General features: G+C 35.1%; 1 protein-coding gene across 4 annotated transcripts in view; it reads left to right on the plus strand.

The window, feature by feature from the left end:
• The window catches only part of LOC150086308 (filamin-A-like), a 470,984-nt gene that overhangs the window by 181,640 nt on the left and 270,048 nt on the right, over positions 1–19,296 (plus strand). For all 4 annotated transcript variants that reach the window (XM_090374465.1, XM_090374466.1, XM_090374467.1 and 1 more), the window contains exons 9-13: positions 1,631–1,768; positions 4,660–4,917; positions 6,978–7,168; positions 9,314–9,574; positions 9,690–9,810. In XM_090374465.1, the coding sequence (XP_090230591.1) occupies positions 1,631–1,768; positions 4,660–4,917; positions 6,978–7,168; positions 9,314–9,574; positions 9,690–9,810 (969 nt within the window). The remainder of the gene's footprint in view (positions 1–1,630; positions 1,769–4,659; positions 4,918–6,977; positions 7,169–9,313; positions 9,575–9,689; positions 9,811–19,296) is intronic.

Here is a 19,296-nt window from a genome sequence, read left to right on the forward strand (position 1 = left end):
TTCTGTACTCATTCTAGCAACTCTAAATCTTTCCTAAAATGAGGCCTCCAGATCTGTATACAGTGCTCTGGCAGCCCATCTGCACTGCCGGAGAACTTCTTATCTGACTGCACAATGACCCCCAGGTATTTTTCATTCTCCACCTCTCTGAGTGTTGTACCACACAGTTGGTATATTTCTCTTGGGTTACTTCTACTCATATGGAGTACTTTGCATTTGTCAATGTTAAACTTCAGTTATCACTTCTCAGCCCATCTTCCTAACTTTTCTAGATCCTGTTGCAGTAGCATAATGTCTCTACTGTCATTAAGAACCCTGCCAATCTTTGTATCATCTGCATACTAGGACCTAATATACCTTCATCAATATCATTGATAAATACACAAAACAACAATGGGCCCAGCACCGAACCCTGGGACTCTGCTAATAACATCAGTCCATGTGTGGTCACAAAGGAACTGGATGTAAAAATTATTTTTATATCATATACTTGGATTTCAGGAAAGATTCTGATACTGTTGCACATAGACTACTGTGCAAAATCATTTAGCTCTTTGTTAGTTTGATAATGCTTTTGGCCTCCACCTTCCTACAGAATTCCTCATGTGTGAATATAGATGTAAAATACTCATTCAGTTTGTTAGCTGCCTGAGCAGGATTATCAACATTCGAACCATCGATATCAAATGGAACAATCTGATTCATCCTCTTCCTTCTAGAGTTTACATAAGTAAAGACGTCTTTGCTCTTTTTCTTTGCATCCTTTGCCAAGGATTTCTCATGATCTTTGCTTGCTTGACCTCCTTTATGACTTGATTATAGACTGGCTTATATCCACCATTGGCTTCTGTGTCACCTTATAATTTATATGCATTCCATGCATTTTCTTCTCTACTATGAGTCATATTAGACATCCATTTAGGCCTAAACCTTGAACATTATTTCTCAGTTGGTATGAAAAGCCTAGTAGCTCACAAAATTAATTTATTGAATGCTTTCCATTTGGCGTTTGCTGTTGGTAACATCATCAGTTGGTCCCACTGTATAGAATTTAAGAACTGTCTGGCACCACTGTAGTCACCTTTACGAAAGCAAAAACCCTTCCCTTTAAATTTCAGCATCAAATTTGATTTGATGTTGAAATGGAAATTTAAAGAAGCATGTTTGTCAGAAAATTTAATAAGTCAAACTTGGCAGAGATATAAAAGATATTTGAGTAAAATAATTTGGAAATAAATTGCAAGCTAATGTATACATAAATATAATATAAGCTATTTGTATTTGTACTGAATGTGGGTTGTGCTTAGTGGCTTGGTTGGATTGATGATATCATCAAATTAACTGCTGCAATAGTGTGTGTGTGTGTGTGTGTGTGTGTGTGTGTGTGTGTGTGTGTGTGTGTGTGTGTGTGTGTGTGTAACTGGTCTGGTGTCCATAAGAAGTGAATGTGGGAAAAATTCCATTGAGCTCATTCTTAGGTGTGTTGTGAATATATCTTCTTTTAACTGTTTTCAGTTGTGGAAGTTAAATTGGCTAAATGGATATAAGTCATGAAGAGAAACAGTAATTTAAAATCATGATTAGGGAATAATATTTCTCCCTTTTAAGATTTCTTTTAATTCATTCCTAGTGTGTGATGCCCGAAAAGTCAAGGCTTCTGGACGTGGACTGCAACCAAATGGCATTAGAGTACGTGATGTGGCAGATTTTAAAGTTTTCACAGAGAATGCTGGCCAAGGAGATTTAGTAGTGAAGGTGATTGGTCCTGGTAAGAAGAATATAAATTCATAGTTTTCTTTTTTGTATATTTTTGGTACTGCTTAGAGCAATTAATATTAGAGGCAAATCTTCCCTTATATCTAGATATTTTTATTATTATTATTTGGAACCAAAGTATTTCAGTAGAGAATTCAGCTAAACTTTCTACATTATTTCTGTTTAACTTAAATCTTACTGGTAAATGTGATTTTTGTGTCAAATTTACCAGTAAGATTTAAGTTAAACAAGAGGAAGAACTCAATTTTGAGTTCTTCCTCTTGTTATAATTTGTCCATTAAAATTTACTTAAAATCACTTACTAAAATCCTATTAAAATCAATTCAGACATTATATATATTAATTTCACTTAATTTGATTATAAGATTTGAAATTTATTTTATTGCATTGGTATATGTTATACTTATTTTGTAGTTCAGTTCATTTGTTACTTTCCATCTTTTATTTGGATCAAAAAGGACATCCATTGATGTTTTGCTGAATAGCAGTCAATGACTACTGAATTTCTTTGTAATTCAAAGAAAAGCAGTTCTTACCAACACTGGTTTCCAGCCTTTATTTTATTTGTGAATATGGTGTTCTTCCTGTAGTAAATGTGATAGTGTCTCCCCTTGGACGTGGAGTCCATTTGCACTGCTAGAGGTGGATGTTACTTAAGTTTTTGCCTTTTAATGTTATGATTTTATTTTATTTTATTTTAATGGTTAGGGTATTTTGGTAGTCTGGTCTCATTTTGCCAAGCATAACCTTAATTGCTGCATTACTCTGCTGTATTAATTTGTTGGTGTAATAGTGTTCTTTTTGTTGTTGTTTTTTGGCTTTTAGGAGCATTAGCAACTAAGGCCATATTGCTCCTGGGACATGCGGTGGTCATTCCCTGACCTTTCCGCGTCCTCTGTATTTAGTGGTCATGGGCTCGAACCTCGGTCTAATCAAGAAGCGTGTGCTATGCACTGCTGCTTCTGCCCACCTGGCTATGGAGGGGCCATGTTCTTTTTTTTTTTTTTTTTTTTTTTTTTCCATCTTATTAACTCTAGTCTAGGTGCTATGTTTTTTTCTCTTTCTCTCTCTCTCTTTCTCTCTCCCCCCCCTCTTATTTTCTAGTCTTATTAACTTTAAGGCTCTGACTGACTTGAGCAAACTCAATGTTGATGGAATTCTTTCTCTTATTCAGATTATGCACATGAGGGGCCATAAATTTAAATTGAGGAAGGGTAGTTGCAGAATAGATATGCAGTTTGCTGGATAAGAAGCTTTCATCCATTGTTGTGGAAGTGATAGTTTGAATAAATTCAAGAAAGAACTAGACAAACTGCTGGAAGGGATGGATAGTTGGGCATTTTTTTTTTTTTTTTTTGCTGATGCTGTATGAGCTTGATTTCTTGCATTATTAATACTAACTCCTATTCTTAAGAAAAGCATATTCATTGATCTTGCCACTATGGTATTCATACCTGGTGGTACAAAATCAATTACAGGAAAATATACAGGACTTCTTGCTTGTATTAAAACTATATAGGATAGATGTGCAGAAGTTTGCCTTTAGCCAACGGGTAGTTGGTGGAACAGACTTCCATACTTTGTTGTGGAAGTTGATAGCCTAAATAAATTTAAGGCTGAGCTGGACAGGTATTTGGAACGAACAGAGGGGTGAAATGGGAGCTTTTTTTTTGGCTGATGCTGCATAAGCTTGCTTTCTTGGTCCTCTAACCTCTGTGTTATGTTAGAGTAACATGCAGATTGCCAATTCTTTGCATAATGACAATGCATGAGAACCTGGCGCAAAGTTCTCATGCATTTAGATGCTTATGGAAAGACTAGCCTACTTAACAGATATCTTTCTCTGAATCAGTGAAGTGTATCATTGATTTTCTATCAGAAAATCATTCTAGATAATTGAGAAGTGAAGCTAGACTATAATGTTAAATAAAATATTAAAGAGCATTTGGGGGTTACTATAAGTGACATTCATTATAGTCATAAGTGACTATAAGAGGCCTCCGTAGCAGAGTTTCTTGCATTATATGCCTCTACTAATGCTATATTTGATAAGTCCTCGGGGTAGCACACGCTCTTTGAGTAGACCGGGGTTCAAGCCCCTGACTGCTGAATACAGTTGATCTGCCAACCCGCACTGGACCAGTGTGGCAGATTATGGTCCATTTCCCTCAGCATGAATTGTTGAGGAGGCTTCCATCCTGCAGTGGGTTGATAATGGCTGCACTTTACCTTTTTTATAAGTGACATTTAAGTTATCTGTTCCATGAATGAGAAAGTGTTCTAATATATTTAAATATTGGATTTAGTGCATCATGGACTTAGTTGTCCATGCAGCATGAAAACCAAAACCAACCGGTCATGAATGAGAGAAGACTAACACAATCCCTTGGAAGAAAACTGTTTTTACAACCATTCAGCTGAGGTTAACAGAAAATGAGAACTTTGATTTATTTTATCTGATCTTATTCTGAGTTTCTATGGACTTTTGATTATACTTAATGAAAAATATCTATTGTTAAATGAAAAAAGTTTGTTATAATTTAGTTTCCTAACTCCTTTTCAACTTGTTTTGTTTTTGGAATGAAGAAATATTTTTTGTCCAAGAGAAACAATTTACAATGTATACTTCTTGTGCTAGCTTTCTTGCTGCTTTTATATGGATAAAAAAAAACAAAAAAAACTAACAAATCGACATAATTTCTTGCTCTATTTTGGTTTATGCATTCAGTATGCAACAGTGTTCCTACAAAAGAATATTTTAAACCTGCCTAACACAAAAAAAATTGCAGACTAGGAACTTGAGTTTTTGATCACACCTTGTATAACAGCACATTATTGTTAGTTTCCAGATTTTATTAATGTTTATTAAATTTATAAATTTAGGTGGAACTCCTGAACACGTAGATATAAATAAGTTGGATGATAACACCTATGAGTGCCTTTATCGACCAGCAAAGGAAGGGCGTTATGTAGTAACAATCACTTATGGGGGTCAGGAGATACCTCGAAGTCCTTTTGAAGTAAATGTGGGTCCATATAAAGAGTCAAAGATCCGAGCTTACGGACCTGGTTTAACTGGAGGTGTTGTTGGTTATCCTGCTTGTTTCACAGTTGAGACAAATGGAGAAACTGGGTCTCTTGGTAAGTACTGAGTTTTCTGTATTTGTGTGAACTGCAGAGAGTGTATGCATATGCTTACATGTACCTAAGATTTTAACTTAAGACACGTGTGTGCGCGCGCTCACACACACACACACTACAACTCTAGTGCATGTGTGTACATATGCTTTCATGTATATAATATTTTGATTTCAGTACAAGTATCACTTGGTAACAAAGGTTGCTTTAGCAACATTTGAAAGTTACAAAACCTGTAAATAAGAAACAAATTTGATATGCAAACAGTAATATTTGAAGATGTTGTAGGAAGTCTTCCTTTAGCCTGCAAGTTGTTAATCATAAGTTATATCCATGAGTAGCTGAAGCCAAATACTTTAGAGGAAACTCAAAGGCCTGTTGGGTGTGTGTGTTTTGGTGTAATAAAAGCCCTTAGTTTCTTTGTACTAATGATGTTGATAATCTGGAGTATTCATATTATGAGACAAAGAGAATATTTGGGATAAGACCAAGTTAACTTTTCATTGAGGAAGCTTTATTAATCCTCAAGGATTTTCTGAGATAAAGTTCTTTAGAGATTATTAATCCCTTAATCTCAGAACTGGGATGTTGGAGATGGAATGAGACCACATGGTTGGGCTGGATTTGTTGTTACTGTCCGTCTTCTGCCTAGATGAAAAGATTCCACCCAGTTTTTCTGCCTGATGGGGTATTAAAATAACCCCAGATGGTATTATTTGCTACTTTGTGGCTTTTATTGAAATTTTTGGGATAAACCTTGAAATTTTTAGAAACATTGTGGGGAGGAAGAAGGGTTGTAAAACTATGATATTGGGGAAACAGTGAGGCCCAGTGTGGGAGGATAGTAAAATTTCCTCTGTTTTTATTCAGACCTGGATTTGGTTAGGTGGCAAATTCTTCAGAGAATTATCTTTTTGTATGGTTTACCAAAGCCTGAGTGATAAGCTTGAGGCCAAAAATGTCGCCCGCAGAAATTGAATGGAAGGCAGCTACATCACTGACTTTTATAGTAGTGTGGTTAGAATGTTCTTTATTCTGTTCCTTAACACACCTGTAAGATTGCCCCAAGTAGCCTTTCTGTCACTGACAGGACATCTGTTATTACTTCATTCAAAAATTCATTCTTTATCTGAATTCTTCTGTACATGAAGTCTTTGTCACATAACACCAAAATAAACAGGATAAGGGTTTAGCACTGATATTTCAGGTTACTCCAATTGCAATATCAAAGTAACCAGGATTTTTCTGGATTTATTTTGATCCTGCTTTCATGTATATGTCTGTTAAAACTATTGTATTCTCGATTCTAATATATTATAATTAATATATTATTAGATTAGATTCCAATGATCTAATATATTCTTGATCATTCTCTTGGGACTATGGGTATTCATGTGTGAAAGGTATTCCTGAGGAATACCATGTGTAACCCTTTGTCTCTCTGTGAATTTCTTCATCTAAGTTTTACTACATTTCTAAGTTTTACTCCATCTTGGGATAAATCCAAATTGGTTTTCTGACACAATACTGTATTTTCCAAACATTTTGTGTTGCTGCAGGCTTGTATATTCCTTTTTCCTCTGTTACTTAGCACGATCGCACTTCTCTCAGTGGAAATGATATTTTCTCTCCTTTCATAATTTTATTCAGAAAGCATACTTTCACATCTTTATTGAGAATGTGTGTAAAGTAAAATATTGGGGCATATTCAGATTCAAAATTGGTTTAATGTGATCCTTGAATATAATTATATGGTTTTCAGTAACTTAGTACTGCAAAAATAATTTTTTTAAAAATGAGAAAATTACTAATAAGTGTATGAATATGCTAATTTTTTCCTCACTGATTTGAAAGATTTTTTTTTATTCTGATACCTCAGATATTTGTTATTATTCTGGATGTCATTTATGAATTTATGCTGCTAGGTATTTTTATTTTGGATTTGAATTATTTTTATTTTTTGTTATGTTGTTAATTTGTGACCATGTACAGATTATTATTATTATTATTATTATTATTATTATTATTGATAATATTTATGTATTTATTGCATATTTTTTCAGGATTTTCTATTGAAGGGCCATCTCAAGCAAAAATTGAATGCCATGATAATGGAGATGGATCGGCAGATGTTAAATATCATCCCACTGCTCCTGGAGATTATGCTGTTCACATTCTTTGTAATAATGAAGATATTCCAAAATCACCATATGTTGCTCAGATACTTCCTAGAACTGATTACTTTCCAGAAAAAGTAAGAACTGATCATGTAAAATATATACAATGTATGCAAAGAGTGCAATATTAAGAATATACTCAGTTTGTGATATGCTATGTGTAGATTTAGTATTTTTACTTTTGTAAGTACTTCTAAGTACATATTTCGAAACCTTAATGTAGTGTAGATAAATTGAGTACAAGAACAGATGCCTTTTCTAGATAAGGCAGAAATTGTGCACACTACCAGGAATGAAAAATGGGATCACACTTTTTTTTTTTGTTTCTTTAGTTTTGGTAAACAGTAGAAACATACATTTCTATGTGATATGCATGCATTAAAATTGCTTAAAGTATTCTGTATAGAATAGAAACTGAGATATTAGGGATAAGAATGGATGTCATGTAAGTGAATTAATGAAGGATCAGTTAGTACTGTAGGGGAACTAAAGGCATCGTTGAAAATAGTAATACTTTTACTTTTTTTTTTTTTTTTTTTTCAATTCTACTAAAGAAAATGGGAACTTTTAATCATGTCTTTAAATAAGACATTTTCTTCAAAGGTGATATCCATCAAGAAATGAGCTGTTATAACACTTTATATGCTACAATAAGTATTTTAATCAATCGGCATCACATTACAAACTATACTAGGTTCTTGTTCATGCATGAGTAAGAAAAAAAGGGGTTGATGCCATGTTGTAAAAGGCATCTGTAATTGAATATCTAGCATTTTCATGGCCTGTTATTCTCCAGCACCCTCCCTCTCATTCATGTCCATTATTCCCTACTTAGGGGAATTTAGAGATGTGTTGCTAGGTAACAATAGGCTCTGAGGAAGCTAGATACTAGATTAGATTCTGCTTAGAACAGAATGTCAGCAGTTTGAGAAAAGAAAATTTGTAGCCCTTGTTCTTAATCATTTTGCACATGAGCAAGAACCTGACATAGGGTTTGTAACATGATGCTCATTTATTAAAATATTTATTGGAGTGTTTATGTTTATTGTGATGCATAAAGTGTTAGAATAGTTTCTCTTAAAAATGGGATCCACTATTAGGTCCATGCAGTGAAGAAATTTTTACTGAAGCAAGTCATCAATTGTTTCCTGAGCTCCATTGTTATTGTGATATTTTAATTCATCAACATATTCACGTTATTAGATGGAACTCCAATTTTCAATGTCAGCAAGAAATACAAAAGTTGTATTTTTGGATGTAGTAGAAAATGTGGTAAAGGTGTGAAAATAGGGTATGGGATTTAGTACAGAAAATTCTTTGGAGTGTTTCTGTTGAAACTGGTACTGAGGAAGACCTGCCTTTATCAGAATCGATTTGAAAAATATGATTGAGACACATGTTATGGTTGGTGATGACATGATCACATTGCAAAAGTTAACAGATGACAGCATTATTGATAAAGTGAATTATCAAATAGGTGAGAAACACGAAGAATAAACTGGAAAATATGTAGAACTGAATATTCTGACTGTTAGTGAAGCACTCACTGCAAGTTGCTGAATTTTCAGATTGTTTTAAAACAAATTCTGTCATGAGCACATTTTTTATTAGACTTTTTTAAACATATGATTAACAATATTGAAATTAACTTAACGTGAGATTACTAAAAAGCATGCCGCGATCAATTGGTTGAACATCCATGTCATAGAGTAAGCTTACTGCATAAGCTTCAAATTATTGTATATTTAAGCAATATTATAGTATAATGTATCTCAACATTTTTGTACCCTTCACTTCTAATTTGCAGACTTTAAGAACATGAAGTCTAATTTTTTTAGAATAGTGTACTTACATATGTAAGAAACTGGTTAAACTAAATGAATGTACTTAAATGATTTAAAACTTCAGATTTATTATTAATTTTTTAGATTGCAACACTTAAACATATATATTATGGTTTGGCTACAGTATTATTGTAGAGCAATCTTCTATCGTGTGTATGTGTGGTAGATGAGAAGTATATTTGTTATAAAAGTAAACATTTTCATTTTAAACAGACATTGAAGTACTCGACTCACACATACACCTCATTTTTGTAGCCACAGCAATATGTATACTACTTTGAGAACTATTATTTTAATATATTGATGTATTCAAATGCCTTGTTTACAAAGATATTATGGCTTTAATTTAGTTATATGAAATATTATCACTAATTTCAGGTGGAGGCACATGGGCCAGGAATACAAAAAACTGGTGTTGTTCAGGATCAGCCAACAGAGTTTACTGTAGATACTCGCAAAGCAGGAGGACATGCTCCATTAGATGTGAATATAATGGATGAGGAGTACAGAAATGTTGATCTTAAAGTGCAGGATAACAAGAATGGAACTTATAAATGCAGCTATAAACCTACAAAGAATAATAAACATACTGTTCAAGTAAATTATGGAGGAGTTTCAATTCCAAAGAGTCCATTCAGGGTAAGTTGCTAATAATATTGAATAATATGAATTCACTATAAGCAAGAAATTGTGTGTAACTATTTTTTTCTTGTTTTATTTTTATACTATATTATTCATTTATTATTTTATTAAGGTGCAAGTGTCTGAACCATTAGATATTACAAAAGTGCAAGTATTTGGTCCTGGAGTCGAGAAAGATGTTAAAGCTCAGGTTCCCACACATTTCAACATTGATACTCGAGGAGCTGGTGCTGGTAATTGTTCTTGTGATATCTTATTTGAAACTATTTACAGCATCATTTTTATACTGTATATTCTGTAATAGCCAATTTGGGGTAATATTTTGAAATTTGAATATACAATTTTTGAACTCCCCCCCCCCCCCCCCGGTGTTTTATCTGTCTGTCTGTCTTGAGTGCTATAGGATAGGGATAAAATGAATTGTTTATGGCAATAAATATAATATAATGTGATAAAAAAATCAATGACACATTCAGGTTAAAAATACATTGTTTTAAAAAATAACACTATCAAGTACTACAGTGTGTTGATGTACATTTTCCTTCATCACAAATTTTCCACTGACATGTCAGATAGCCCTCCCTCCCACACTGTATACATTAAAACATGGTTAATTCAAAGTGTAAGGGACCAAAATATTTTTTCTGTTTCATTAAGAGTTCAGTGCATCCAAACAAAACAAGAATATGTCAATATTAAGGAATACATTTTTAAATTCACATACTATATTAATTTTTCCAATACTTTAATTCCTTAATATCTTTTTGGTAGATATGTTTGTGAATAGATAATTAACATACTAATTGTTAATTACAGGAAGATGCCTTATTATGAAGAAATTCAATACATTTTTCATGCATAATAGCAAAGATTGCTAAAAATTAGATACTTTACTACTATGCAATTTTAAATGGCTTATTAAGTTTCTGAAGTAAAAATTATATCAAAAAACTTAAACCTGTTTTCTACCAAAAGGCACACCTTTGGTAGGAAATAGGTTTAAGTTTTCTATCCAAGCAAATTTGGAGGAGATATGTAACTTTCTCTTAGTATTAGTAATGTGAAACTATGCAAGGAAGCAAGCTTATACAGCATTAGCCCAAAAAAATTGCTCCCATCATTTTCCCCATCCCTTCTAATTCAATAAAAAGATAATTACATTTTTCATATTTACTTTCATGGTCTACTGTTAACCTTCCTCTGTATTGTAAAGACCACTGTTCTTTGTAAGGAGCATGAATAGTATGACCAGTATAAAGATCAACAGGTTACTTTTGGACCACTCAGTTATTGTAAGTTTTGTTAGGAATACAAAGCCAACCTTTATCTTGTCTAAAAGTTGCTGGTTCTTAAGTAAGTGCATGTTGTATGTTCAGAGTTGAGTTAATTTTTAATGTAATGGAAGTTTGCATTAGTGTGGGTCACTGATGTTATTGATATAACAAGTAACCTAATTTTATCAGTGAACACCAAGTTTGCTTACCTGTTTGGAGCAGCTTTCCTATCTATTTCTGTTCTTGATAAGGGATACCCAAAACTAGATCTGAAAAAACATTGACAAGAATGCAGTATTTTTTAGTATATTGGACAGCATGCCTTTTGGTAGGAAATAGGTTTAGGCCTTTTAATTTCTATTTCAGAGACTCGTTAAACCATTTGAAATTGCATAAATAATAGTCAAGAATTCATTAAAAGGTAAAAAACAAAGCCTGGTATGATCAAATAATGATTTCTAAAATTAAACACTATTATACCATTATTTGAAGCTAATAAAGCACTCAAACCTACATTGGTTTAATTACATTTATTTCTGATTTGAAAATATGTACATAATGGAGGCTTAACATTTTGTGGTATTTTCTTACCACTTCTTCAGCCGTATTTGCAATATCATCATCACAAAAGGTCACTTAGATCACACTTCAAATAACACATTTTACCTACACACCATGCCACTCAAGAAATATAAAAAAAAAAACTTATGCCACATTAAAGGAATAGTTACAAAATGCAACTAGTAATACTGAAATGGTCCCAAGTGCCACCTGCATAAAACTATCAAATAAAAATAAGTATTAGAAAATTTCTAAAATAAATAAATAAGCAGATACTTGCACTCAACCTAATTAAGCACAGCGGCATGGTCTCCTGCTTAAAGTATGGAATAACTGTTGCCACAAACAAGTTAGGAAATGCCCACACTTTTTGCTAAATTGGTGAATTTACCCACTAGAGAAGAAAACCTAAAAGTTTAGGAGCAACTACAATGACCACTTTTTCAGAGGCATTGGCCCTGTGGAAATTTCTAAACACTTGCATTTCTGCCTTGACTTGCTAACAAGAACCACCATGGATTGTCTTGATTAAGATAGACAAGACAACAAAAAATGCATCTTAACTATGCTTATTCTAATAATTAGGAAGCAACTCAAATAGATTCAAAGACAAAATTTAAATTGTATGCCGACTACAATTTACCCACTTGACCAGCCAAACCAAAATGCAAATGTGCAGCATAACATCTACTAGCTAAAATGTCATATCTATCTCAATCATCTGCATGGAGCATCTGTGGTTCTTTTGTTGTTAGCAAGACATGACAGAAATTAATGTTTTTGGGAATTTTCAGGGCTGATGCCTCTTTGATGAACTGTTCACCCCCCCCCCCCCATGCAAACTTACTCTCTTTTAGGTTTTTTTCCCTTTAGTGGATGGCTGCATTTTCCCATTAGATTAAGTAGAATGGGGTTTCCTATTTGTTTCTTGTTTCTGGAAGCAGTTGTGCTTTACTTAAAGCAGGAGACCATGCTGCTTTGCTTCCCTGTGTGAGTAGCTTATTTATTTCAAAAATTTCTAATTCTTACATTTACTTGGTAGTTTTATTTCTAATTTTTGTTTTTATTCAGGTGGCAGTTGACACTTCTGCATTACTGGGTATCATTTGAAGCTATCTACTCAATGTGATATAATAGTGTTTAATTTTAGAAATTATTTTAATCAAGAATACCATTTCATTTTTTGCTGCTATTATAAAGAGTCATGAAGTTTGTTTTATATAAATTGTGAGTTAATAAATAAGAGCGTGCTTATATTATGTATAATTATAAATACCTGCTTAAAAAGAGTATTCGTATCTTGATATTACATTTGCTGTTTATATACTTACAAGCTGTGCAAAAAAAGATTATTTCTCTTTTAGTATGTATTGCTCTTCCTAATCACAACTGTGTAAGCTGGTGATCAGTTTGATGTCACTTTAGCTGTGAATGAAGATAAATAGAAAATGCTCAGTGTGAATAGAGCTGGAAAAATGAGTGATTATAGGTGTGATTACCTTGGTTATATGGAATTGAATCTTTTTGGTGTGCATAAATAAATTTCCATTTATGGAAGATTAATTAAAGGAAAAGGTTACAGGTAACTATACACTAAAATAAATAAAGCATGACAAAAAAAAAAAAAAAATCTGGCTAGTTAAATTCCTACCACCCAATTCATTTTGTTATGAGAATGAGCCACTGTGTTTCACAGTAGTATAAAAGGACTATGTGCTCTGACTTATTTTCATCACAATTTTGGAACAATCCTCTTTTTTTCAGTGGCCATGTTTTTGACATAGTTAACAGTTCTGATAATGGCTTGAAATATGGTCTGTAGGTTTTTATTCATATTTCTAGCTGTAGGAACCTGTCTATGAAACATAGTGGATCCTGATTGCATGAGGTGCTTTCTTTTTTTATTGTTGCCTGAAGTCTTCAAACACACACACACACTGAATGGGCCCTGTCAGTGCAGTCTGGTTTAGTTCTATTTCATTTCATTTTCCCCTCTTGAAAATGGTTAATTTGATTGAACACCTTCAAATGACATTGCTCTACCAGCACTAAGTTTTCAAAACAAAAAAATCCTTCTTTAATATTATTCCACACATACCAAACATTTGTAATTACAGATGCATCTTTAACTACATTGATTGTCTCATCTACTTGTAGCACAAAACATGCATTTGTCAGTTGATTGCAAAAGTCTTATGAAATATCTATTATTCTTTTTCCTACATTAGTATCATCTGGAGTTCTTTGCCACATGATTTGCTAAACATTAATGATATCATTAGTAGCAAGAACACAACTTCCTCCAGGGTGCCTCCGTGGGCAGGAGCAGCAGTGCGTAGCACGCACTCCTTGATTAGACCGGGGTTCAAGCCTGTGACCACCAAATATGGAAGATGCGGAAAGGTCAGGGAATGACCACCGCATATCCCCGGAGCAATATGGCCTTAGTTGCTAATGCTCCTAAAAACCAAACAACAACAACTTCCTCCAGTTGAATGACATTTTTTTACATTTATCAATTTATAGCAACTTTTGAATGTTGCAAGACATTGTTTTAACATAACAGTTGTTTGGAAAATTCTGCTTTGGTTTTCTTATTAAACTTTTCTTTTCTTTTTTTTTTTTTTTTTTTTGGAAAAATTCAGGTGTTTTTCAAAAACATTCAGTAAGTACCATATCAGAATGTCTAATTTATTTTATTTCATGCTATCTACAGCCAGTGTTAAAAGATCAACATTGGCTTTTCTTCTCCATTAACATCAATATTTTTTTTTTAATTCAAAAGATATATTGTATTTTATGAGTTTAGCTTTTTTACTGATTTTCCACTTGAAATAGTGTTTTTTTTTTTTTTTTTTTTTTTTTTTTTTTTCTTTACTTAAACCATCTTTGGAATCTGCATCTTTCCTCTTGTAACCAGTGAAAAATTTAACCATCACTACAAGGGCTATAAGGAATTGAACTAAACTTTTATGACATTTAACAAATTAACCAAGATGGTTCTGTTTAGATGTGATAGACAGGTAAAGCAACTAGAACTGCTGGTGAAAAGGTTGTTAGATGTCAAGAATGCATACAGGAGCAGTCTGTGACACTGGATTTCAAACAGCACAAGCTGCAGTACTAAAAACTGAATTTTTTATCAGCGTAGTCTTTTAACTGCAACAGTTGTTTGTAAAATCAATCCCCAAAATTAAGTTTGGTTTGCAGTAATGACATTGACAGAACACTGTGTTGTCACTCAAATACACAGAACTTGGCGATCTGCTGACGAGGCTACTAGAGACGGTCGTGTTCAAAGCCACTAAGTGGATTTTCCTTATTTATTGATTTGAAATTATTGTTTTTCTAAAACTTTTGATTTAAATTTAGTAGTATAACATTATTTTGTGATTTTTCTGATTAATTTGGTGTATTTATTCTTTACTCGGCCTTGTAATTGCATAAAAGTATCGGTAAGGGTTTCCACGTGTTTCAACTCCACTACCGTTCGTAATTTTCCCGCCTTTGTGATACGATAGTTATATACCGTACTAGATAGCGTTAGTTGAACTTCGTTAGCAGTTAAATTGTACGTTTAAATAAATACATATAACGACTTAGATTACAAACGTAATATATTTAATTATATTTAACATAATTAATAACATAACATAATTAATTATAATTAATTAATAAATTAATAGAATCATGACTCAGACCAGAGCAGCAAAGCAAAAGGCTCAAGCTAATGGAAGTGCTGTGACTCAGAGCAGAACTGAGGGGGGCAGTTGTCCTCTGACTCACAGCCTTATAAAATGCACTGTTTGCTTGATGTTTGCAGAGCAATCAGGTACAGGACATGATACTGCCAAGGGGGATGTCTTTGTGTGTGCGCGATGCAAGGAGTGTATCGATATCAGGCAACAACTCGGCGTTCTTGTGGGCCTATATGAGAGCTTAAAGGACAGGGTGGATGCCCTCGAAGAAACTAAATTGAGGGGCCCATCAAGCTCTCAGCTGCCCGCATCAACGCCAGAGCTTGCACTTGGGCATCGCGTGACACAGAGGCAATCCCCAAGGCAGAATGCGCTGGTCCCACAGGAACTAGTAGTTGTTGGTGACTCTATTGTCAGGGAAACGGGGAACATGCTTTGTAAAAAAGATAGGTGGAACACGACCAGGGTATGTCTGCCAGGGGCAAAGGTTGATGACGTTGTAGAGCGAATATCATCTTTTAAGGGCACAAAAGGTGATATAGTTGTACACATTGGCACTAATAATATTAAGAATAGGAGACCGGCAGAATTACTTAACAAGTACAGGTCACTGTTGAACAAAAGCCGAGAATTAGGGTTGAATTTGAAAGTGTCTGCAATTCTGCCCAGACACGATAGGAGGGAGTATATGATGAGAGCCTTGTCGATCAATTCGGCCCTGGAAAGATTGTGCAAGGCTCAAGGGGTAGAATTTTTTTCAGCCTGGACTGTACTTGTTAACAGGAGAGATTGCTTCTACAGGGATGGGATACACTTAAATAGAAAGGGTGCAAGAATATTTGCTGATGCTATCGAGGCAGTGTTAGGTGGGTCGGAAAACTGCTAGCTTGGGGGGAGACAAAGACCAATAGAATGACAGTAGCCACTGGCAGAGGTGAAAGATTCTTGCACTGCTTCTATTAGAATGAGCAGAAGCCTGGAAAACAAGATGCATGGTATTTCAGAGACTGCTGGGAGCCATTGCGGTACAAGTAAACACATGGGTTGTGTTAGGGTAGCTAAGAATAGAAACAGGTGCAGGTATACTTGCGTGTACACCAGTGCTAGGAGTTTAGTAAATAAATTTGATGAATTTGAGGTATTGCTCAAAACATCAAAGGCAGATATTGTTGGGATATCAGAGACGTGGTGTCACACAGATATAAAGGATGCAGAACTGCAATTTGGGGAGTACAACGTCTACAGAAAGGATAGACAGGATAGGAAGGGGGGAGGGGTTATGCTATTAGTTAAGAAACATATAAAAACCAAGGAAGTGAAGCCAGTCGACATCGCCGGACAGTGCAGTGTTGAGTCAGTTTGGTGTGACATAAGCATTGGGAGATCAAAATTGAGAGTAGGAGTGTGCTATAGGCCTAATGACTCTGATGAGTATAATAAGGAACTGTACAGGGAAATAGAGTGGGCCAGTAAATCAGAGTGTCTTATAATGGGAGATTTTAATTTCCCAGATATTGACTTGAATTTGGGGGCTGGTTACTCACGCACTAGCAGGGCTTTTGTGGATTTATTGGATGATTGTTTTCTACATCAGCATGTTTTTCGGGAGGCAACTAGAGGGAGTAATACTCTTGATTTGATTATCAGCAGTGATTCTTCATGCATTAAGAATCTGCAGATAAATGAACCACTAGGTGGCAGTGATCAGTGTGCTGAAGTGGGATTTACTCAAAGAGGTAACTACCATTAGGGGTAAAGGGAAGGGTTATTGCTTCCGTAAAGGAGACTACGATGGACTGAGACAGTATTTAAATTCTATACAGTGGGACCAACTGATGATGTTACCAACAGCAAATTCAAAATGGGAAGCATTCAAAGAACTTATCTTGGAAGCTACTAGGCTTTACATACCAACTAAGAAATATTGTTCAAGGTTTAGGCCAAAATGGATGTCAGATGAACTAATGAGGCATATGGCAGAGAAGAAAAATGCATGGGATACTTACAAATTAACATGACACAGAAGCCTATGATAGATACAAGTTGATATGCAACCAAGTTACAAAGGAGGTTAGGCAGGCGAAGGCAGATTACGAGAAATCCTTGGCAAGGGATGCAAAGAAAAACAGCAAAGAGTTCTTTACTTATGTAAACTCTAGAAGGAAGGGGATGAATCAGATTGGTCCACTTGATATTGATGGGTCAACTGTTGATGATCCTGCTCAGGTAGCTAACAAACTAAATGAATATTTTGCATCGACATTCACACATGAGGAGTTATTCAGCAAGGGGAATGCCAGAGATGTATTCAACTCTAGCAGTAAGCTACAGAATCTTGAAATAACTGGGAGTAAAGTGGAGGAGAAACTGTTGAAGATAAACACAAGAAAGGCACCCGGGGTGGATGGGATCTATCCAGTTATATTAAAGGAGGCAGCAAAGGAAGTAAGCAAACCCTTAGCCATAATTATGAGAGCTTCCTTGGACTCAGGGGAGGTACCCATAGACTGGAAATGTGCAAATGTGACCCCAATTCACAAAGGAGGATCAAAGGCTGACACAAGTAATTATAGACCTGTGAGCTTAACTTCTGTTCCGGGAAAATTAATGGAGGCACTGGTTAAAGAAGCACTGCAGGATCATTTAGACAAGACTTCAGTTATAGCTCAGACACAGCATGGTTTTGTTAAGGGGAAGTCTTGCCTGACCAACTTGATTGGATACTATGATGCAGTCACAAAAGAACTGGATGCATGGAATAACTTTGATATTATATACTTGGATCTTAGAAAGGCTTTTGATACTGTTGCACATGGAAGACTGCTACACAAATTGGAGCAGTGTGACATTGGAGGCAAATTGCTGCTATGGATAAAGGGGTGGTTGAGGGGGAGAAGACAGAGAGTGGTAATCAATGGACACTGCTCATCGTGGACTAATGTTATTAGTGGAGTCCCTCAGGGCTCAGTGTTGGGTCCATTATTGTTTTCTGTATTTATAAATGATATTGATGATGGTATATCAAGCTTAATGAAGTTTGCAGACGATACAAAGGTTGGCAGGGTTGTCAAGGACACTACTGACACTATGCTGCTGCAACAGGATCTGGAAAGGTTGAGCAGATGGGCTGAGAGGTGGCAAATGAAGTTTAACATTGACAAATGTAAAGTACTACACATGGGAAACAGGAACCCCAGAGCAACGTATCAACTCTGTGGTACTATACTGACAGTGGTAGAGAATGAAAGGGATTTGGGGGTGGTTTGCAGGCAGATATGAAGTTCTCTGAGCAGTGCAGACGGGCTGCAAGAGGAGCTCATGGAGTATTGTCAATGATATACAGGAATTTTTCCAGCAGGGATAAGGCGGTGATTATTCCATTGTATAAGTCAATGGTCAGGCCACACCTAGAGTACTATATACAGGTCTGGAGGCCTCATTTCAAGGATGTAGAGCTGCTGGAACGAGTACAGAGAAGGGCAACAAGATTAGTGAATGGAACAAGGGGTGCTCTTATGAAGAAAGGCTTAAATTTTGCAAATTACAGTGTCTGGAGACTAGGCACCAGCGAGGTGATCTGATAGAGGTGTATAAAGCCTTGAATGGTTTAAGCATGCTCAATGCTGATGGGATTCTTCCTCTAGCTCAGAAAAATCACCTGAGAGGGCATAAATTCAAATTGAGGAAAGACAGATGTAGGATAGACGTGCGGAAATTTGCCTTTAGCCAGCAGGTGGTTGGTTGGTGGAACAGACTTCCATCCCTTGTGGTGGAGGTTGATAGCCTAAATAAGTTTAAGGCTCAGCTGGACAGGTATTTTGAACGAACAGAGGGGTGAAGTGGAAGTGGGGTTTTTTTTTTTATTTTATTTTATTTTTTATTTATTTATTTTTTTTTTTGGCTGATGCTGCATAAGCTTGCTTTCTTGCATCAAATGCCTCTGCTAATGCTAACTTTTATTGCTAATTTTATGGCAAGTATTTAGTAAGGCACCTAATGAAAGTCTACTCTCAGACCTTCCAGTGTGCTGAATGAAGTTTTCAACCATGTCTCTGCCATGGTATTCCCTTGAAGAATACTGTGCAAGTCTGGTCATAATGCTAATGACACTGATTTGTTATTCACAGATAGTGTGAAAGGGACGATAAAAATAGTCACATTAAATTTTTATATAGACTGCAATGTG

Source organism: Mastigoproctus giganteus, chromosome 5 (genome assembly GCF_048544385.1).
Source record: "Mastigoproctus giganteus isolate SK-2022 chromosome 5, ASM4854438v1, whole genome shotgun sequence".
Lineage (NCBI taxonomy): Eukaryota > Metazoa > Arthropoda > Arachnida > Uropygi > Thelyphonidae > Mastigoproctus > Mastigoproctus giganteus.